This window comes from Danio rerio, chromosome 2 (genome assembly GCF_052040795.2).
Source record: "Danio rerio strain M-AB ecotype USA chromosome 2, GRCz13ab, whole genome shotgun sequence".
In the NCBI taxonomy this organism is placed as follows: domain Eukaryota; kingdom Metazoa; phylum Chordata; class Actinopteri; order Cypriniformes; family Danionidae; genus Danio; species Danio rerio.
The window spans coordinates 1,968,557-1,991,932 of NC_141022.1; the positions used below are offsets into that span (position 1 = coordinate 1,968,557).

The 23,376-nt window shown below is 40.5% G+C and overlaps 3 protein-coding genes and 1 long non-coding RNA gene across 5 annotated transcripts in view; 2 read left to right on the plus strand and 2 right to left on the minus strand.

Moving 5' to 3' along the window:
* The window catches only part of dsg2l (desmoglein 2 like), a 33,942-nt gene extending 31,078 nt beyond the window's left edge, over positions 1-2,864 (plus strand). Inside the window, exons 14-15 of one of the 2 annotated variants that reach the window (XR_015477510.1) lie at positions 345-2,291; positions 2,667-2,864. Coding sequence is in view for 1 of the 2 variants with exons in the window: in NM_001423856.1 (NP_001410785.1) it covers positions 345-1,172 (828 nt within the window). In the remaining variant the exon portion in view is untranslated. Of the gene's footprint in view, positions 1-344; positions 2,292-2,666 lie in introns of those variants that run through there. The other variant, NM_001423856.1, reaches the window with a different exon arrangement.
* LOC147836980 (uncharacterized) lies at positions 2,255-3,044 on the minus strand. The gene is made up of 2 exons (XR_015478097.1): positions 2,677-3,044; positions 2,255-2,475 (listed from the first exon to the last, which is right to left on the minus strand). It is a non-coding gene; the product is annotated as an uncharacterized LOC147836980 (long non-coding RNA).
* A 1,620-nt stretch (positions 3,045-4,664) lies between these two features.
* On the plus strand, positions 4,665-23,158 carry si:ch73-140j24.4. Its single transcript, XM_087240315.1, has 9 exons — positions 4,665-4,890; positions 5,230-5,284; positions 7,088-7,249; positions 11,100-11,285; positions 14,405-14,644; positions 14,917-15,003; positions 16,026-16,128; positions 16,200-16,244; positions 19,492-23,158. Exons 1-9 carry the CDS (start codon positions 4,823-4,825, stop codon positions 21,771-21,773), a joined length of 3,228 nt encoding a protein of 1,075 aa, XP_087096441.1. The 5' UTR covers positions 4,665-4,822; the 3' UTR covers positions 21,774-23,158.
* gpaa1 (glycosylphosphatidylinositol anchor attachment 1) overlaps positions 13,375-23,376 on the minus strand; it is a 52,424-nt gene continuing 42,422 nt past the window's right edge. The window contains exon 14 of the transcript XR_015478091.1: positions 13,375-13,849. The gene's annotated coding sequence lies outside the window, so the exon portion shown is untranslated. The remainder of the gene's footprint in view (positions 13,850-23,376) is intronic.

Sequence of the window (23,376 nt, forward strand, 5' to 3'; positions counted from 1 at the left end):
GCCTTTTTACTTTAATAAATTGGTATTTTTGGAGCTTCATTGTGGAATTTATTGGTATTTTTGGAGCTTCATTGTGGACTTTAGCCTTTTTACTTTAATAAATTGGTATTTTTGGAGCTTCATTGTGGACTTTATTGGTATTTTTGGAGCTTCATTGTGGACTTTAGCCTTTTTACTTTAATAAATTGGTATTTTTGGAGCTTCATTGTGGACTTCATTGGTATTTTTGGAGCTTCATTGTGGACTTTAGCCTTTTTGGTTTAATAAATTGGTATTTTTGTGTCACTGATCAATATAATAATTCTCCAGCGTTTGTAAACGAAACAATCTCAATATCGTTACAGAAATCAAGCCACGTGGCGCAGAAGCAAGCTCTGGGAGACAATCTGAAGGTCTATGAGTATGAGGGTCAGGAATCTCGCGCTGGCTCATTTGAAGACATCTGCAGTCTCATGCACGAGGAAGAAGATCTTGCTTTTCTTGATAACCTTGACATGAAGTTCAAGACTCTTGCTGAGATCTGCAGCGGCTCCACGATCCAGCGTGAATCCATCAACGTGAGCTCCAAAAAAACAGAATCCAAAGATCTCAGCGTACAAGAGACGTCTAACATTCTGCAGTCTCAGGAGAAGAAAAGCTCCACCATTCTTGCAGGATCAGTCAATCAGTCCAGCAACATGCAGCAGACGTCTCAGGAGAAGAAAACCTCTACTATTATTGCAGGATCGATCAATCAATCCAGCAGCTTGCAGCATGCGTCTACAGGAGTGTATCTGCAGGAGCAGGTTATGCTTCCTAACACAACCCTGTTGGTTCAGCAGCCCGCCCTGTATTACGCTCCTGCCGCCCCTGTCTATGTAGTAGAGCCCCATCCTACAGTTTTGGTGGCGTCCGGTCAGGTCTTAGGCCATCAGGAGAACCAGAAACGTCCTAAGAATGCCAAACACGAAACGCACTACCAGAGCCTGGTCTATGTGGAGCAGCAGCAGCCATTAAGAGAGTCTCAGGGCAGCATCTCTGGAGCGGTTCACATGGTTAACACTGAAATAATGCAGTCCACTGAAGGTCACGGGGTCAGACGGGAGATCCGTCCTGCTAGAAGAGTCATGATGGAAGAGGTCAGAGAGAGAGAAGTGGATTCATTACATTTGAGGGTCCCGATGAGTCTGTAGGCAGCGTCACGCACTGAAAAACACTACCAACCTACTTAGCCCCTGTGTGTTGTTGGGTTGTTTTCATCCACTCTGAATCTTGATTTGGCCTCAGCTTTCTCAGTGTTTCAGCACATTGAATGCTTTCTGCTCACAAATCTTATTTTGAAACGTTTTGGGAAAATGCTCTGGCAGATTGACTCTCCTTTGGTTATGCTGGGGGCTTTTTTTACCCCATTTTTTCAGAACAGAAACTTTTGGGGTTGCCTTTATTAACTTTAGAGATTCATCAAAAATCGACAGCACGTAACAGCAATATTACTTACGCAATGGTGTTCTTATTTTAGTGTCATTACACAGTGCGCTAGATATAGAAAGTTTTTGTTAAACACTATATTAACATGGAAAAAAGACATGGAAAAGAGCGTCCTGATTTAGTTCTGCTGTATTTGTTAAACTGTAATCATATCTGCATGTTTCTAAATGATAAAATAAGTAAATATCCCAATGGTTATTTAACTCCCTGCTTGTGAGAACAGAGGGAAAAGCCAGTAATGATATTAAGCAAGATTATTCATTCATTCCTTTCCTTTCGGCTTAGTCCCTTTATTAATCCGTGGTCACCACAACTGATCCAGCACATGCTTTACGCAGCGGATGCCCTACCAGCTGCAACCCAGCACTGGGAAACATCCATACACACTCATTGTCACACGCACACACACACTACGGCTAATTTAGCTTAACCAATTAATCACCGGAGTACTCAGAGGAAACCCATGTCAACACGGGAGAACATGCAAACTCCACACAGAAATGCCAACTAGAGATCTGCGCGGGACTGAACTTTTAATACTGCTCCCGCCAGGTTTTATTCCGCACCCGACCGCTCCCGCTGTATATTCAGCATTTGTTATCCTCTACCCGACTCGACCGTTCCCGCTAACCCGGGGGTTGGGTGAGGGGGGTGTTCGAGAACTGAAGATCGGTTGGGGGGGTTATATGTTGAGCGGGTGTGCTTCATCTACCAACATATAAAGGCTGTAATGAACATATTTCTATGAACTCTTTCACAAAAGAGTTTTTCCACAGATCAAAGGATGTTTTAGTTTGTTTGTTTACTACTCTTTCCATTAGTAGGTTGGCTTTATCTTTGCTACTGCATATATATCCTTTAAGTTCACATTTAAATTTTAGTTTTTGAATGAGAATAAACTGAAAAAAGACACTGTATGGTTGATAAATTGCACTGTATTTTTGTAAAGAAAAGACATTTGTGTGTTTATAAAGCTGCTTTTTTTTTTTATGAAGACATGTATTAACCCTCATGTCCTATTGCAGGGGTGGCCAACCCTGTTCCTGGAGAGCCACCTACCTGCAGATTTTAGTTGCAACCCATATCAAACACACCTGCCTGTAATTATCACATGGTGTTCAGGTCTTAGTTAATTGGTTCAGGTGTGTTTGATATGGGTGGCAACTGAAATCTGCAGGAAGGTGGCTCTCCGGGAACAGGGTTGGCCACCCCTGTCCTATTGGGTCATTTCATCCACTCTGGGGTGATTTGTGTCTTAATTTGGCCACAGCTTTCTCTGTGTTTCAGCTAGCAGAATGATTTTTGCTGACAAATCTTATTTTGACACATATTTTGAGAAAATGCTTTGATTTAAAAAACAACAACAAATGCATGATTAAACATGTATAACCCACCAATCCGCACATCTCTATATCATATTCATAAGCAGTGCTGGGCAACGTTTCTTTTAAAAGCATGCATTGTGTTATTTGTTGTATTGTATAGTTACTTTTTAAGGAAAGTAATGAGTTGTGTTCTTCAATTGGCCTATGATTAGTTGTTTCATTCATTCATTCATTTTCTTGTCGGCTTAGTCCCTTTATTAATCCGGGGTCGCCACAGCAGAATGAACCGCCAACTTATCCAGCAGGTTTTTACGCAGCGGATGCCCTTCCAGCCGCAACCCGTCTCTGGGAAACATCCACACACACACACTCATACACTTAGCCTACCCAATTCACCTGTACCGCATGTGTTTAGACTGTGGGGAAACCGGAGCACCCGGAGGAAACCCACACGAATGCAGGGAGAACATGCAAACTCCACACAGAAACGCCAACTGAACTGAGGCTCGAACCAGCGACCTTCTTGCTGTGAGGCGACAGCACTACCTACTGCGCCACTGCCTCGCCCCATTAGTTGTTTCTAAAATTACAAAAAATTAAGGCAACAAGATTGTTTTTTTTACAGTGTAGGTCCCTTTCATTTATAGTACAAGTAAAATAAACCTCAACGTGTAAAGGATAAAGGGATAGTTTACCAAAACGATTGCATTTAAACAGTGTTTACTAAACCACCTTTAAGGGTTTTTGAATCTTTACAAGTATTTCTTTTTGTTATAAGAAGATAACAAGTAGTCCGTAGTCTTCGTTCCTCAGTTGCAATTTTGCTGTATCAGCCACACTGTAAACTGAAGACTATGGGTGGTCGTGCTTTCTTGTACAGTGCGCCTAAGCTATGGAATGGCCTACCCACCAGCATCAGGAGTGCTGTTTCTTTGGATTGTTTTAAGAAGCTTCTTAAGACTCACCTTTTTACTGTTGCTTTTGACTTAGATTGATTATTTTTGTCATTTTATCATCAAATTGTATTGAATCATTTATATTTTATTGTGGTCTTTTCATTCTATTTTATTTTCAGACTGTTTTTATTGCTTTGTTTGCCTGTTAGCGCTTTGGGACTGAGAAAAGCGCGTTATAAATAAAATGTATTATTATTATTATTAACAAGTACATTTTTTAAAGATAAATAAGAAGATATTTTGAAGAGTGCTATAACTATTGACTTTCATAGTAGAAAAAGAGTGTAAGTTAGCTGTTACAGGTTTCCAGCATTCTTCAAAATATCTTCTTTTGTGTTTAACAGAAGAAACTCCTACAGGTTTGAAATAGTAAACAATGAGAGAATTTTCATTGTTTCCCAGTGCTGGATTGCAGCTGAAAGGGCATCCACTGCGTAAAACATATGCTGGATAAGTTGGCGGTTCATTCCGCTGTGGAGACCCCGGATTAATAAAGAGACTAACGAATTAGTGAATGAGAATTTTCATCCTGAGGTGAGCTGTCCCTTTAATAAGCTCCGCAGTCCGAGAGCGCCGTCCAGTGGTCAGCAAAGGAACTGTTCTAAAGTAAGTCCCCTCAAAAGGTGTCCATTTCAGTTCATTAAATTAGCCGGGCTGTGTCTCATTCAGCTGATGCATTAAACTGACACTAATGATGAATGTGCGCTTGCTTATTCTGCCATACAGTGCATCCTGCACGAGTCTGATTGCATTGCCAGTGCACAGCTCTTATATCAACCCTCTTATTGACAAATGTTTTGTATTTTTCATCTTGTACTTTGGTGATGACTGCACTATATGTTCCTGCTTTACGATTAAACGTGATTTCCCCCGCGCGCATTGTCCGGTGTCACGAGCCAGGAGCCCGTGATCACGTGACCCCCTCCGCCGCAGCTGAAGGAGAAGGCATCAGATCCAAGGAGACATCCTCGTCCATTCATTCACGCGCATCTGTTCTCATTTCTCCGCGTGCACTTTTTTAGTGCAACCCTTCAAACCGCGTCTCATTGATGTGCCGCAGATGACGCGTCACGGATGAATATGATGCGCTTTATTTTAGACTGCCTGCGGCCGGCACGAGCCCGCTCTGCAGCCGCTGCCAGGTACACCAATGCATGCAGAACACAATATCATTATGGGATGCATCCGAGTGTGTGCGTGCGCTTTAATGCTGTTTAATTGATGCATTCGCCAGAAATCATCATCATCATCATCTTTCACGGTGTAAATAATGGTGTGCGTGTGTGTGTGTAGTGTAGAGGTGTGATTCATCATCCTGACATCATATGACACGCATGGATTGCATAATTTGACTGTACACATTTATCTTGGCATTTCGGCTCGCATCTTCGTTCGATTTGATATGTGATCATGTTTCAATGCAGTGTTCTAGTGTGTGCACTTCAATGTTGTCATTTGAGTGCACTTATATATTGTTTCAGGGACGCGGAGCTTCAGGCTCAGGATAATGGCACTTCTGAGGATATTGAAATCAAGGTAGGCTACTGTACTGTGGTGTTTTATACGTGTTCATATACTGTACTCAGAGACTGCATGAGGGAAAACACTTGATTATTTATTTATTTATTTATATTGCTACTTTTTCTTTTTTTTTTTTGCCAAACTTATGCAAGAATATATGGAGGATGAAACCTGCAAAAACAATAAATTAAAAAATATGCAAATACATAAATAAATGCAGAAACTCCTGCATAAATAAAATAATAAGCACAAAAATAAATGCATATAAAAATCCACAAATTCGTGCATATATATATATATATATATATATATATATATATATATATATATATATATATATATACAAACATATATATATATATATATATATATATATATATATATATATATATATTTGTGCATATATATATATATATATGCATATATATATATATATATATATATATATATATATATATATATATATATATATATATATATGCACACATATATATATATATATATATATATATATATATATATATATATATATATATATATATATATGCACATATATATGCACATATATATATATATATATGAACAGATTCAGAAATTTATCACAGTATTTCCTATATTTTTTCTTCTGGGGAAAGTCTTATTTGTTTTATTTCGGCTAGAATAAAAGCAGTTTTTAATTTTATTTAAAGCCATTTTAGCTAATATACACACACACACAAAAGTACTGTCAGGTTCTTGAATCTAATTGGCTGACAGCCATGAGATATTCTGCAAATACCAGCACTCCTACAGCCTCTTCACCCTTGTGTATTACTCCGCCCACATACAGCGACAAGCAGAGGACACTCTACAGTCTGACAAATACTGCAGCTGTTGGACAACATAATGCACTTTTGCGGCTTTTTATTAGAGAATGTAGTTGTTTAGATAGCAACCATGCTATTAATTTATAAGGATAGTGTCTATTTGAAATATTTATAATTTCTGAGAGACAGCGCGTTGGCGGCCATTAGCCTGTCTCTGAGCATAGACGGTTGACGATGTTTATCCACAAGATGGCGACAGAGACACATAATAAGCCCTTAGAGCTGAGCAAATCATTAAACAGGTAAGTGACTTTCTAAGTTGATCTCCCTCTCTTTTGTACGCTGTAGTGCTGCATTTATACTAAAGTAATATTGTGATTGCAACAGAGAAATACTGGGAAATCTCTGTAGACTGATGGCAGTTCATGCCGTTCAGCCTTATAATCTTAAAATGTGAGCAAAATCAGCTGTTTTGTCATCACTTTAGACATTACGCTAGAGAATCATTCAAACACTAGCTCTAAAGTGACGTTGGTGAAAAAGTAACCAGCTGTGTCAGCTGCAGATGTGAATGAATGGCGGAAGAAAGTAGTTCCTCGTGCAAAAGGGTTTTTAGACTGTCTGTGTTTGATTTTCTCTTTTATATACACGATTATGCCGTCAAACTGTTGTATAAATGCAATATCACATGAGTAGCAGTGCGAAATGGCTGTATATCTGCACTGGTGAGACACTAAGACACTCGGCCTGTGGCCAGTTTACTGTAGTTAAAATTAAAGTATACTACAGTATTTACAGCTTGCAACAACAGGATACTCATACTACAGAATACTAGTGTTTATATATATATATATATATATATATATATATATATATATATATATAGAGAGAGAGAGAGAGAGAGAGAGAGAGAGATGTACAGTTAAAGTCAGAACTATTAGCCCTCCTGACAGGTGTACCTAATAAAGTGGCCGGCTAGTGCATATCTATATCTTTCTGAATCTGTCCCCAGGGTCTGAAGGATGAGGTGCACATCGAGGAGGAGACACTTCAAACTACCAAGGCTTTGTGTCGAAGCACGCAGGAGACTGTTGAGAAGCTGGAGGAGAGGAAAACTCTCCTGAGGGAGGAGCTGGAGATCATCCATGACCTCCAGAAGCAGGAGAGGGAAGTGGTGAGTAAATGTCTGTGAGGCTAAAGGTCCAGTGCTTTTAAATGCGCAGTTTTTGTTATAATCTGCACTGAAACAAGACATCTGCTCGAATCCAATTAGGTCTTATATGTTTCTGTGTGGAGTTTGCATGTTCTCCCCGTGTTGGCGTGGGTTTCCTCCGGGTGCTCCACACAGTCCAAACACATGCGCTATAGGGGAATTGATGAACTAAACTGGACGTAGTGTATGAGTGTGTGTGTGAATGAGTGTGCATGGGTGTTTCCCAGTACTGGATTGCAGCTGGAAGAGCATCCACTGTGTAAAACATATGCTGGAATAGTTGGCGGTTCATTCCACTGTGGTGACCCTTGATAAATAAGCCGAAGGAATTGAATGAATGAATGTTTTGCATGTGGATATGTGCATATGATGTGAGTCTGTCTGGACTGAGGTAAATCCCACCAGCGCACAGCAAACTAGCCACTAAATCAAAGCTGCATCAGCTTGTGTTGGATAATCCTTATTGTTTAAGAAATTTAATTCACTTTAATTTTTGTTCTTGCACTCTGATTCGTAGTTAAACAGCCAATAAGATCGCTCTTTCACCTTTGGCCGACGCCCACTCAATCTGTGCAACAGACCAATCAATATAGCGTGACAGACGCTCACCAGCCTTAAAGGGGCAGTTCACCTAAAAAAAAGTATGTAATCACCCTGGTGTAGTTTTCAACCTTTATTAGTTTCGTTCTTCTCTTGAACACAAAAGAAGATATTTTGAAGAATGGTGAAAACAACCATTGACGTATTCACTCATTCATTTTCTTTTCGGCTTAGTCCCTTTATTAATCTAGGGTCGCCACAGCAGACTGAACCGCCAACTTATCCAGCATATGTTTTACTCAGCGGATGCCCTTCCAGCTGCAACCCACCTCTGGGAAACATCCATACACACTCATACACTATGGTCAATTTAGCCTACCCAGTTCACCTATAGCTCATGTCTTTGGGCTGTGAGGGAAACCGGAGCACTTGGAGGAAACCCACGCCAACACGGGGAGAACATGCAAACTCCACACAGAAATGCCAACTGACCCAGCTGAGGCTCGAACCAGCGACCATCTTGCTGTGATGCGACAGCACTACCTACTGCGCCACCGCGTCGCCACCATTGACTTGTATAGTAGGAAAAACAAGTACAAGTCAATGGTTACAGGTTTCAAGCATTCTACAAAACATCTTCCCTTGTGCGCAAAGGAGGAAAGAAACTTTTAGAACAAACGGAGGGCGAGGAAATAATGATGGGATTTTCTGATTTTTGGGGTGGACTGTCCCTTTAAGATTCTGGAGTTGTGTTGTTTTAAGGGACGTTGCAGAGATGTTCGCGTGCAGTCCTTGTGTGCTCCTCAGTTTTCTAGGAAAGCAAGTCAAATGAACAGCAAATCAGTGTTTGGAAGTTTTCTGAATCATCATCAGAGCCATGCTGGCAGGAAAAGCAGATGCACTGCAGTCCTGCAATACTGAAAATGCCAAGAGCTTGGATGAAAGAGCTGCTGGTGTACGAACACTGTGTACAGTCCAGCTCTGCTGAGAGGTTACCACAGTGGAATCTGTAAAACTCTAATCAAAGATAATTTAAGTACTTAAAGGGCACCTATGGTAAAAAATCTACTTTTCAAGCTGTTTGGACAGATCTGTGTGTTGGTATAGTGTATAGACCGTCATACTGGGGTGATATGAACACACCCAGTCCTTTTTTTACAATTTAACAACAAAAAAAATTGGAGCTGTTTTCAAATTGATCGCACCATTACGTAGGTGTGCGATTCCCCCCGCCCACCGAATTGATTGACAGCTGTGTGCATTAACATGTTCTGGTAGTCGCGTGTATATGTCAACAAGACCAGACAGACATACGCAAAGCAACCGGGAATAAAAGCTCTGTTCTGTTCGCTAGGATCAGCAATCATCATCAAATGTGATTAAGAGTGAGTTTCACATGTTTAAAGTGTTTTAAAACAGAGTATGTGTGTAATTAATTACAGCGTTTTACTTCAGCTTTACTTCATCAGCACAGCCGCGTGTCAGAACAATTATAAAAGAAGACGCTTCAATCCCGGTTTGTGGAAGTTAAATCAGGTTTATTTTGTACATTAGCATAACAGATATCCACACAGTACTTGAGGTTAGCCTTAACTAAGCTAAGCGCGCTCTGTCTGTCTGCCTGCCTGCCTGCCTGCCTGTGTGTGTGTGTGTGTGTGTGTCATCTGCGGTGTGTGTGTGTGTGTGTGTGTGTGTGTGTGTGTGTGCGCGCGTTAACTTTGAAACGATATTGTGTGTGACTCATCAATGCAACTTCACAATACTACTGATTAGTAAAGGTTAGTTCTTACTGTAGTATCTCACAAACGTTACGTGAGACCTCCTTCCTTTAAGGGTGCTTTCACACCTACACTTTTGTTTCGGAACGTGTCTCGTTTGCCCAGTTAGCGCGGTTCGATTGGCATATGTGAACAGGGCAATCGCGCTCTGTTCCGCGCCAAAGTAATCGCTCCGAGATCGCTTGAATGAGGTGGTCTCGGCTCGATTGAAACGAACCCTGGAGCGGTTCGATTGCAGTGAGAAAGCGATCCGATCCGAGCGCTGTTGTATCACTGTGTTTTATGGCTATGTAATAGGCTTATGGCTATATGAAGAGAGAATTATGAGTATGGCGGGAAGTTTCGCGAGTCTCCGGATGCCCGCAAACGATTGATGATCTCCCGGTAATCTCGCGTCTCCCTCCAGGTCCTCAAATAGGCATCGTCGCGCACCCTTCTCACCCCTCCCCACCGTGTCTCTCCTCAGACACGTCCCACCTCTCCTGACAGCTGAGCGGGACGCTGCAAAATAAACCCTGACACTCTGACCAATGTGAGGAGAGTTTACTCACACATGACTTGTTTTAGCTCTTTTGGTCCGATTAGAAACTTTGCAGTGTGAAAGCGAACCGCTCCAAGAGCAAAGAGCAACAATGTAACAATTGTAATCTCTGTTTCGGAACAACTGAATCGATTCACAGGTGTGAAAGCACCCTAAGTCTGTCTGTTGTCTGACGCAGCTGAGGGAGGAAGCATGTAGAAACAGTAGGCGGGAAAGACTCGTCTTAAAGGCGCAGTACGACAAAACCCACCCCCTGCTGGAAATCAGTATAAAACAGCATCTTGTAAAAGGTATAATGAAAAATCTGATGGGTATTTTGATCTGAAACTTTATATACACATTCTAGAGACGCAAAAGACATATTACATCTGAAAAAAGGGGTAACCTAGGTGCCCTTTAAAGTAATTTTTCACAGTGCTAAATACTTAACAGTTTATTTTAATTCAACTGATTATTTCTTCATTTAGTTTGTAACAACCAAAAGTGTGTTGCAGTGCTGTTTCTGTAATAAATGTAAAGCAAATTACATTTGTCTCCTCCCCTTTCCGGCTGATCCAAAAAATAGTCTGATCTGTGACTAAACAGCCATAATGTGATCCAAACCATGAGATTTGTGACCCATTACACCACTACTTATGAGGAGAGATCATTTTAGGACAGAAACAAGAGCAGTTTATTAAATTGAGGACAAAAAATTAAAGTAAAAATGAAAAAAAAAAAAATTGGAAATATAAATGACGTAATTGACAATCAGCATCATGCAAATACTATGTGTCACCCATGCGCATGTGGTATTTACAGTAATATATCAGGCGATGCCATCTGTCTGTGCATTTGACTGTGTGTGTGTGTGTGTGTGTGTGTGTGTGTGTGTGTGTGTGTGTGTGTGTGTGTGTGTGTGTGTGTGTGTGTGTGTGTGTGTGTGTGTGTGTGTGTGTGTGTGTGTGTGCAGCTGCGGTCTCTACAGGAGCAGCAGCAGGAGCTGGAGCAGACTCTGCAGCAGTACGACACTGATCTGTGTGCAGCCGCTGAAGATCTCCTGCAGCTCCAAAGGGATGTAGCTTACGCCAAAACACACGCAGAAAGCCTGCACGTGCGCATCGCTCCACTGCAGGACGTCTTTCAGGAGATCGTACAGGTCAGCATCTTCTGTTGCTTTATTTTACACACGTTATCATTCTGATGATTTTAACCCCTTAACTGCCTCCATCACAGCAGGGAGACGTTTTAGTCTTGAAATCAGTGAGGGCTAAGTTAAAATAGTGTTTACATTACTTTATCAGACAGAAACGGAATTACTCAATTTAATTACAACCCCATATCAGAAAAAGTAGGACAGTTTGGAAAACGGAAAAGTAGTGATTTCTAAATTCACTTTGACTTGTGTATAATTGCAGACGACACAGCAAACATTATTTAATGTGTTCCTCCTGATTTGTGTTGTTTTGTTTTATTTATCAAAATAAACATGTATTCTTATTTTGGTATTTGCAACACATTTAAAATGAAGCTGTATCAGTAAAGCATTTAGCACTTCGTAATGCTGCCATTCCTGTTCACAAGACGTTCTGGGACTGAAGACACCAAGTGATGTAGTGTTTCAGGTGTCATTTTGTCAAGTCTTAAGGTGGACACCAGTGTGAGGACTTTGTTGTCACATTTTGCACTTCAAAATGCGCCACAGATTCTCTATTGGGGACAGGTCGGGACTGCAGGCAGGCCAGTCCAGCAGCTGTATCCTATTCCTCCGCAGCCAGGACTTTGTAATGTGCGTCCCTGGAAAAGAAGGCAAGAAAACCGCTGTACTTTTCAGCATTAATGGAGCATCACATAAATGCAAGTTACTTTTCCCAATGGCAATAACACAACCCCATATCATGACAGACCTTGGCTTTTGGACTTGTTGTTTGGTTCGGAGCCCGCAGCATTCATTTCTCCACACAAAAAATACCTGAAATACTGATTCATCTGACCACAGTACATGTTTCCACTGTGTGATGGTCCATCCCAGATGCCTCCAAGCCCAGAGAAGTCTACAGCGCTTCTGGACACTGTTAACATAGGGCTCCCTTTTGGCACAGTACAGTTTTAACTGGCATTTGTGGATGTAACTACATATTGTGGTACTTGGCAAAGGTTTGCCGCAGTAGTCCTGATCCCATGTGGTGATCTGGCTTATAGATGATTGAGGATTCTTGATGCAGCGCCCCCTGAGGGATCGGAGATCACGGTTGTTCAGCTTAGGCTTGAGCTCTTGTCATTTACACACAGGAATTCCTCCAGATTTCTTGAATCTTTTAATGATGTTCTGCACTGCTGAAGGTGAAACATCCAAATGTCTTCCTCTCTTTCTCTGAGGATCATTGTGTTTAAACATTTCAATCATTTTCTCATGTGTTTGTTGGCAAACTGGCGATCATCGACGCATCTTTGCACTTAAAGGACTAGACCTTTCTTGGAGGCTGCTTTTGTACCAGATCATAATTACAATCGCCTGTTGACTTCACCTGATTCACATCACATCATTATTACACCAGTTTACCTGATTACAGCCCTGGGGCCTCATGTACGAAGACTTGTGTGCAAATCTTACTAAAACATTGCGTACGCACAAAGCTGTAAATGTGCGTACGCAGAAAAAATTTCAGATGTATGAAACGATGCGTACGCCGAATCTCACACATATTCTTTTGTACATCTGAATGAACGTGAAACTGAGCGCAACATGCACGAGCACAAAACCCCTCCCTGCCTCCTCCCCCGTATGAATATGCTAATGACTCTACTTTGGCAAAACCCAACGAAAAAGCAACGGCAAAATCAAGCAAGAAGAGAAACTTTGAACAGAATGTGAATTGAGGTGCTGCTTTCAGAGGTAGACCGGAGAAAAGCGCTGTTATTTGCACGTTTGTTCTCCGGAATTAACAACAAAAGAAAAAAATAGAGTGGGAGAGTTTAGCTGATGCGGTTAACACAGTTGGGTTTGAACATCGCACTGAGTGCATTTAAAAAAAGAAATAGTGTGATTTATATCTGTAAAATGTTGCAGTACCCTTAGCAGTCTCAGTGGCGCACCTCATAAGAAGCATGTGATCATGTACTGACACTCTCAAGCATAAACTCGGCTCGAATCCAGCGTCTGATGAACTCTTTCTTCTTTTTTCCCCCGCTACATATCAGATTTTGCCCACTATTTATCACGAGAAAGACAAGTAGGAATCATTAATAAGTCTGTGCATCATATTTTATTTGCACATTTATTGAATGGAAATGTTTCTGATTCACGCATGCAAATTCATCTTCAGATAGTGTCTTTATAGCGATGTGCGTGCAGTAGATCGCTCAGATTACATCGGGAAAACAGGCGACCGCTGCAAATTGTGTTTTAATGTTTAGCTGGTCAACTGTATGGTATGGAAATCTTACATACCTACTAGATGAACCCGTCTCATACAGCTGCCATTGCAAGGCTCAGACACTTTGTAGAGAGGAATTTAACACAACTGCCTCTAGGAGTCGCCAATGGAAATAAAACAGACGCGCACAAAAAAATGTGCGTACGCCAGCCATAAAGCTGCCGTGGAGCTGCGCACATTCCCACGTTCAGTTCATCGTTAGTAAATCCAAACGTGAGCCATTCTGAGCGTGAAACCTGGCGTACGCAAAGCTTTTGTGCGTACGCAGCGTTGATACATGAGGCCCCTGAACTGCTCCTGACACAACTAAATTTGGATTGGAAAAGGAAAGGATGTTTATTTATAAATGAAATGAAGTTGACCAGACAAAACATCAAGTATTTTGTTCATATCGTCAGCAATGAAACACAAGTCAAAGCTTGAGAGGGGTCTGGCTGCAGACCTGGTGCAGTGCAATCTGGGCTGCATCCAATGCTTTTTAATGGGCTCACATAACCCCACCCCTAACCCAACCCGTCACGGTAACGTCACTCGCTCCATTTGAGTGCGCTGTGGCTGACATTGCATCGCTGTGTGATGCAGTCTCAGCTTGCATCATAAAGGCTGCATCCAGATACTGTTGCAAAGTTTGGAAATCACTACTTGCTTTTTTCATTTGCGTTTTCCATATCGTCTCAATCTTTTCAGATTTGGGGTTGTACATTTTGTAAGTTATGCAAAGTCTAACTCAATATTTTCAGTCAGTTTGATTGAGTTCAGAAAGTTCATTTGATTCAACTTAAAGAAAATCTCTTAAACTGCAGTTTTAAAATGATCACTATTATATTTATTTGTCCACCAGGTGAAAAAGAAGCTGAGTGAGCTGGTGGCTGGCCTCATAACAGGAGAATGCGCAGCATCTGAGATTACAGATGATCATTGTGAGGATTTGGATGGAGAAATGGATGTTGTAGAAAGCGAGTGTGATCAAGTCTACAGCGAGAACATCCTGTCTGAACAGGAAGGAGAGGAAATGGATCATATTGGACAGGAAAGCACTGTGGAGGAACTTGATAAAATGCAGCGTTCGCTGGAGAACTTGGTATGCCAATTAGCATTCATATTAATATCTTATATTTTAGGCCCTTATGAAAGCTGCATGCACAGAGTTTTAGCCAACAACTGTGTCTATTAATATATAATGATAACAGTTGGACAGGTGTACCTAATAAAGTGGCCGGTGAGTGTATTAACTGAGGATACCTGAGCAGTTGACCACAATTTTGGGCCAAGTATGCACAAGAATATAGCACTGTTCTTTATGCAAGCAATTATTGTTCAATTTGCTAACTCATGATCTGTTTTTGATCACAGAAGAGCAGTGGGTCCTCGTCTTTCACTGAGATCACATTGACAGAAGTTAAAGAGGAGGATGTTATGTTCAGATCAACAACTCCACAGGTGGGACACACACACAGTGTGCTGCGTTACAGTGTAAATGATTACGTGTCTGATGACATTTTGCATTATGCGTGTATAGAAATGTTTAAATTAGGGATAAAGTACATCCAGGAGGTTGTTATCACAGAATAAAACCTGGCAGGATTGCAAAGCTGACAGAAATAAAAACAGCTGATGGAGTATACACTTACCTGCACATTATTCAGACACTAGATGGAGCCAAACAGTCAAAAACACAAAGCTGACAGAAACAGCTGATGGAGTATACACTAACCTGCGCATTATTCAGACACTAGATGGCGCCAAACAGTCAAAAACACAAAGCTGACAGAAACAGCTGATGGAGTATACACTAACCTGCGCATTATTCAGACACTAGATGGCACCAAACAGTCAAAAACACAAAGCTGACAGAAACAGCTGATGGAGTATAGACTAACCTGCGCATTATTCAGACACTAGATGGCACCAAACAGTCAAAAACACAAAGCTGACAGAAACAGCTGATGGAGTATAGACTAACCTGCGCATTATTCAGACACTAGATGGCGCCAGTCAGTCAAAAACACAAAGCTGACATAAACAGCTGATGGAGTATACACTAACCTGCACATTATTCAGACACTAGATGGCGCCAAACAGTCCAAAACTGTGGCGTGACAGATGAAAATTCATATAAATGTGAATTTAAGTATATAGATGTGAACATATTCATTGGTAGTCAAGTTTATTTTCAGTTCCCGGATGATCCTGTGATATTTAGCGGTTGTTATCTGGGAATAATGTACTGTACCTTGAAATGTCGCGACTGACCAATTAACAGGCAGCCGTGTAATAATGCCATTTAACCAACCGATTTTCTAAGCACTTGAGCAGCAGCAAGTAAAGCCAATATATCAAAGCTTGGTCACTTTGTGATCACAGTTTGCATAAATCACAAGTGCTATTCTCAGAAATCAAAGTATTAAATCAAAAAAACAACAGATGAACATGGCATTTAGGGTTTCTCTTTTTACCATCAGTCGGACTCTTCTGATATGGAGAAGGAAGACTTCGAGATTATCCAACCCAGTCAAGCAACAAACAAACAGTTTGATTTCTTCCATCCAAACCCCTTCACTGATGGTGAGTGATTGTAAGTCATGTTTGTTTGGATTGCCCTGTTACACGTGACTCACAGCTTTTTATTTCTTCAGGTGATGTATTTGGAGATGACCATTTTCCAAAGGTTGACGTGACAGGTTGGTATATGACGATTTTGACCCTTGTTTTGCCAATGGTGATGATGTGAATGCGTGTTTGACACCTTTAGCTGAGCTTTTTCCAAATTAGGGAATTAGTAAGGGAATTTTAAAAGCTATTTTTCACTGTTTCCCCCATTGTGAATCGATTATCGTTTCTGCAATTTTACAAATGCATTGCGATTCTCTCTGAATGAATTCTGAGCTGGGTATTTACCAACAGATGGTACTAAAAAAAAAATAACCATCCTTACAGATACCACTTCAACCTAAAATAATCGTTAATACAGTTAGGATAGCAAATACAAGAGTGATCATAGTGAGCCATTTACGTTAATCCCGTAGTATAAAAGCCAAGCAAGTAAAAGTAAGTAATTTATATAGTGCATTTATTGTGTATGTCCATACACCCAAAGCCTTTCACAATCATGATGGGGGTCTTTCCATACCACCACCAGTGTGCAGCTCCACTTGGATGATGACAGCAGCCACAGGACAACGGCACCAGTGCACTCACCAGCTCTTGGTGGAGTAGAAAGATATTGATAGAGACATTGATGATTGTGAGGCCATAACTGGGTAAGGGCCAATAAAGGGATATTGGCCAGGACACCGGGGTTACACCCCTACTCTTTACCAGAAGTGCTATGGGATTTTTTAATGACCACAAAGAGTCGAGACCTCAGTTTAACATCTCATCTGAAAGTATAATGTCCCCTTCACTATACTAGGGCATTAGGACTCACACAGACCGCAGGATGAGCGCCCCCTGCTGGCCTCGCAAACACCACGTCCAACAGCAACATAGTTTACCACTCAGGTACTGACCAGGCTCGGCCCTGCTTAGCATTAGTGAGTAACTGGTCTTGGGCTGCAGGGTGATATGGCTGTGGCTACAAGTACATCTGACCACACAAAGTACAAGTGCTCTGCTTTTTAAGCATTTAGGTGGTTTAATATTAGCCTAGAGCGTCATCTGCTGTTAAAAACTATCGATCGTAACCGAATCGATTACAGAGAGAAGCGTGATGCATTCCAAAAAATCAAAGAATCGATCCACAATTCACAGCCCTACAGATCTTTGGGAAGACAGCGAATTGATTCGATTCAGTATTCATAGGTTTCCTATTAATTTCAAGAATGATGTGTAAATTCTGAATGATTTGATTCACAACGAAATTCAATTCAATTCGAGTATTCCCAAATCTTTGAGTTCATTTTGGCTAACACTTGCAAATTTAGAGCCGCTGCTTCTCCACATCGAGAGAAGTCAGCTGAGGTGGCTCAGGCATCTGTTTCAAATGCCTCCTGGACGCCTACCTAGGGAGGTGTTCCAGGTACCAGGAGGAGGCCTCGGGGATGACCCAGAACCCGCTGGAGGGACTATGTCTCTCGGCTGACTTGGAAACATCTCAGGTTCCCCCTGGAGGAGTTGAAGGAAGTGTCTGGGGAGAGGGAAGTCTGGGGTTCTTTCCTAAGACTGCTGCCCCCGTGACCCAGCCTCAGAAAAGCGGATGAAAATAAATGAATTAATCACTTGCAAATGCCTTTCTTTGTTGCCCTCTAAGACCCTGTGTTTATGGAAAAAACAAACTGTCATGAATTCGAGTGGACGTGACGTCATGGCCATGCCTCTGTAGTAAGCTGACAATGGCAATGCAAGTAATTTAAGATGTAAATTACTTTTAACATATGCACTGTCATACAATCAAGAGTCGTTTGTTTGTTTTATATGAAATCGATCATGGACAAAGACAAATGATTCACGATTCAAAATACATATCCATGCATATGCATCAGCAGGACTTGTAATCGATACATCGAGAAAGTGAATGAATCTTTAAACCCTGCATTCACAAGACGTCAATTGATCATCCCATCCCTAGTATATAAAGATGAAAATTCATGTAGACCAGTGGTGCCCAATCTAGTTCCTGGAGATCTGATCAAACACAACTAAACAATTAGGTAGGATCTGAAGGAGCACTTGGTAATTACAGACAGGTGTGTCTGCAGGATTTAGATCTCCAGGATTAAAATTGGGCAGCCCTGATGTAAATGATGTAGATCAGGGGTGTCCAAACTCGGTCCTGGAGGTCTAGTGTCTTGCCATAGATATATACACTAGATGTCGCCTGGCTTATTGTTGTCTATTGGACGGAATGCGTCAATAGCGCCGCCATCTTGCTACAGGGTAGCGCTCCTTTGAAATGAATGCGGGACCAAGGTACAGTGGAGGACTGTGGCCATGCAAAGCCAGAGATACACACATATACACATATATCTATGATCGGGAGTTTTCCTGGATGTTAGTATGTCATTTTTTTTTCTAATTACGGAAATTATAAGTTTACATCACTTTTCTACATTGATGGATCAGTGACCGCACGGGCATTCCTGACAAAAAGCTTGTGTTTGTGTGTACAGAAATGTACTATTCACCCTCCCTGTCAAATTTAATCTAATCATGTCCTGAAACACAGCTCCTCTCCTGCTTTCACTGCTCATACTGACGGAGGGAGCGATTCGCTTGTGAATAAATCCCCCGAACGACTCTTTCACTAACGTTAGGCGACAATAACACAAGTTTCTGGCAGCGCAGCATCTCGTTGTCATATTTCTTTTGCATTGTTTGCTGATTTTATTCAACAAAACTAGCATAAGCCGAGTGTTTAGTGCGAGTTGGAGCTGCTTTGTCTTATGGTGAATGCAGTAAGAGACTGTTATCATCAATAACGTTACCTGATTAGCACAAAAGTTCAGAACATACAAAAACAGAAAAAACTTAATATTACCTATGAAATGTTCTGCCTTTGTGCTTTGTTTTCTTTGTTTGCTTGCTACTACATCTGTAGACAGCGCTAAAGTCCAGCATCTTCATGTAATAACACTGTCTTGACTAGTGCGGTTGAATGACATTTGTCCTGGGAGCACTGTACCAATGTGGCGGCGCTATTGACGCATGCTCAGGGTCCCTATGCGATATCTAGTGTATATATCTATGGTGTCTTGCATAGTTTAGCTCCAACTTGCCTTAATAATACCTGTCAGGACGTTTCTACAAAGACTAGTAAGAGTTTGATTAGCTAGCCCAGGTGTCTCTGACTGGGGTTGAAACTGAACTATGCAGGGCACCGACCCTCCGGTAGCGAAATCGGACACCCCTGATGTAGATGTACACACTGCTACTTTAAGTGAGTTGATCCATTGAGAGACAGTTATTAACCAAAAGCTGTTTCTTTCTCAGAGCAACTGCCAAGGGATCCGTTTAAAGGCACAGATCCCTTTGCCTCTGATTCTCTCTTGGTCGCGACATCAGATGAAGAGCATTGCCCTGATGGCTTTACCACTGAAGACAACGGTTTTCCAGACACTTTACACTACCCCTTTCAATCTGCTGGAAAGGACTATGGTACCTTTAATGCTCCCATCAACATGCCACTAGGTGCTGATTTCAAACAGTCCACGGAAAACATTGACTTTCAGTCCACTGAAAGTAAGAGTCTCAAATCTTGCCCTGATTTTGAGGTTGAAACAAATGCCACAAGAAAACAAACTCAAGAATACGTGCAACCAGAAGACGTCAGCCCTGAGATCAGCGAGGAGTTTGTTCATGAATCGGGATCTAGCTCAACAATCTCTGATTCCTTCGAGGCGGATCCGATTACGTTGGCTGAAGTGGACAGAGTTGAAACTAAAGCCGGACGCAGTTTTATTAAAGGACCAAACTCACTATGTGGTCTCCAGAGCATCATCGCCGGCTCCTACACTGGGTTTCCTCTAAGTCCCTGCGATCCCGAGCCGGTTTCAGGCATTAGTGACATTCAGAAGATTTTTGAACATCATATTATCACTTCTGAACAACATGCCGAACATGATAAAGATGGTTCCCATACTGAACTTGAAAACAAAAATACAGAGAGTGTCTCCCCAGACCTTGAAAATACCACTCCAGGTCTTCAGAGTGAACAGTTGCACGATATTAATAGTAATGCCTCAGAGTCCCAGCCAAATGCATTAGATGTTTATGACTACAAATATGGAGATATGTTCTTTTTCACTGTGAGATTAGATCCTGGTAGCCCTGAGTTGCACAGTCATGGTCCAGTTTGTCCTGAGCCAAATGACGTAAAAAAAGATGAGTCTAACGATCAGTTGCCTTGGAAGGACACTACCTTGAGCCCTGAATTCAGTGGTGTAGATGAATTAGACTGTTGCAGTCCAAAGTCTGAAGACACAGAGGAACACAACCAGAATACTAATGGTGGTCAAAACTATTTTGATGACAGGGATCCAGATAATGATGCTAATATTGACCCTATAGGTAATGAAGTATTAGAGTCTGATTGTGAAAGGTCAGAGATACCTATTCCACGATTTACATTTGATGATTCAGATGCTTGCCAAAGTGTGCATAATTCCGAATGGGATGACGAGGATTATCCGAATGCACCTGAACCATCGATTGAGGATACACCAAAATCTACAGTTCAAGACCTCCTTTGTATGTTCAGCAATACAGACACATCAACCACTGATCAGGTTTGTGCGGATGAGCAACTCTTGACTGAATTCAGCTCACAAAAACCTTCTGAAAACTCGGCTATGAGTCAATATGAACTGCAATATTTTGACCCTTTCAGTCCAATACCTGCAGAGCCAGTCGAATGTGCGTCTGATTTACACGAAATGAACTCTTTCTCTCATGAAGCACCAAGACTAGATTCTGGTTATCATGAAGTTGGCACTCCTACTTATTTTAGTGCAGAACCTACTGGCAAGATCAAATGTAGCATCGATCTTCAGGATCCAGGTTTGGCCACCGGTAAGCAGAGCGACTCTGAGATACACGTCGCTGATCCGTTCAGTCCCGAATCAGTCGATACTGGAATATTTGACTCGGAAACGGAAAACTGTGAATCTAGTTATATGATAACCAAGTGTCAGCTATTCAGTCCGTTAGTTTACACAGATTTAAATAATGTGGAGGAGAAGCAGATGTCCTTTAATAATAACGTGTCCTGTGATATCCTTAGCGATCATCTCAGTGGATCTGAACCGGATGATTGTTTCCCTTTTGGTTCTTGTCCATCTAACGAAGAAAGCTATGCTTATAGTAGTGAAGGACTCACACAAGACGGATCGGATGGAGAATTCAAACATGGATCGATGATGGCAAACGCTAGTAATTCTGCTGAATTAATGGACTCTGTGTGGAGAAACTCTGAAATGAGTCTTTCCAATGCTGACATGTTTGACCCAATGAAAAACACCATTTTTGATTTTGATTCTACTGATGTTGGCTCATTTATGCCTGACGTAAACCAACATGCAGAAGACGGCGAAAAAGTGTCGAAAAAGGCTGATCTTGTTGAAATTGACTATTTCTGTTCGGAGCTCAGTAAAATGGTGTCTTCGAGTTCGTCCGATTCTGTTCAACAAAGTGTTGCGGAGATGTTATTTGGCTCTGAGCCCAACACCTCAAGCTTTTACCCCTGGGATTTTGAAAAGCAGCAACAAAACTGCTAGTGTTGACTTCCTATAGGCTTTAATCCTATGGAGCCAGATTAGTCTCAGAAATAATTTGAATATTTTACAATTCGTAAATACACAAATCCAATTCGCAATATCAAACACAATTCAAAAATACACAAATCCAATTCGTAAATTTAAAAAACGATTCATAAATACACAAATCCAATTCGTCAATACCAAACACGATTTGTAAATTAACAAAAACAATTTGTAAAAACCAAACACGAATCGTAAATCCAATTTGTCAATACAAAACACGATTCGTAAATACACAAATCCAGTTCGTAAATTAAAAGAACGATTCATAAATACACAAATCCAATTTGTCAATACAAAACACGATTTGTAAATTCACAAATACAATTTGTAAATTCAAAAAACATTCATGAATACACAAAACCAATTCGTCAATTTAAAACACGATTCGTAAATACAAAAATCCAATTCGTAATGTCGAAACACAATTCAAAAATACAAAAATCCAATTTGTAAATTTAAAACACGATTGGTAAATACACAAATCCAATTCATAAAGTCAAAACATGATTCAAAAACGAATTCGATTCGTCAATTCAAAACACGATCCAAAAATACACAAATCCAATTTGTAAATTCAAATTACGATTCCTAAATACACAAATCCAATTCGTAAATTCACAACACAAATTAAAAATACACAAATCCAATTCGTAAATTCACAACACAAATTAAAAATACACAAATCCAATTCGTAAATTCAAAACACGATTTATAAATACACAAATTTATTTGTAAATTTAAAACACGATTCAAAAATACAAAAATCCAATTCAAAATGCGATTCAAAACAGTAATTCGATTCGTCAGTTCAAAACACGATCAAAAAATAAACAAATCCAATTCATAAATTCAAAATACGATTCAAAAATACACAACTCAGTTGTCCATTTGGCGAAAATATTTAAACATTTTTACATGTGAATTCAGGTAATGTGTGTCGTAATTATGAAATGTGTTTTAAATGTACACACTGAATTTTGTAAATGTGAATTGTGCTGTGCATGTATGAACTTTATTTTGTAAATGAATTATTTCTGAGACTGATCTGGCTCCATATTAATCAATCTAAGTGAATGAATCACAGTTCCATTTACATCTGATACTTCCATCGTTACCTCCACAGGCAGCCGAAAGGAAAAATAAAGTGAAAATAAATGTCTGTGTGTGTAAACGTTTCTAAATGTCAAAGTGTCTTCATGCCACTCACTTTTTGTAACTAAACTTAATTGCTGTTTAGTTACGGTTATGTAGTGTTTCATTATTTGTATATTTATGTTCAAATGCCAACTATAGGCCAATACTTGCTGATATGTAGCATAATAAATAACATTTTAAACCTCTGCTGGACTGTGGAGTTTTTGTACATTCAGCATGTTTCTTATGACATTATCAGAAATGATGTTGAACAGATTCAGGAAATTTTCAGTTTTTCCCATAATATTTTTTCTTCTGGAGAAAGTCTAATTTGTTTTATTTCGGCTAGAATAAAAGGAGTTCTTAATTGTTTTAAAGCCATTTTATGGTCAATAATATTAGCCCCCTTGAGCAATATTAGTTG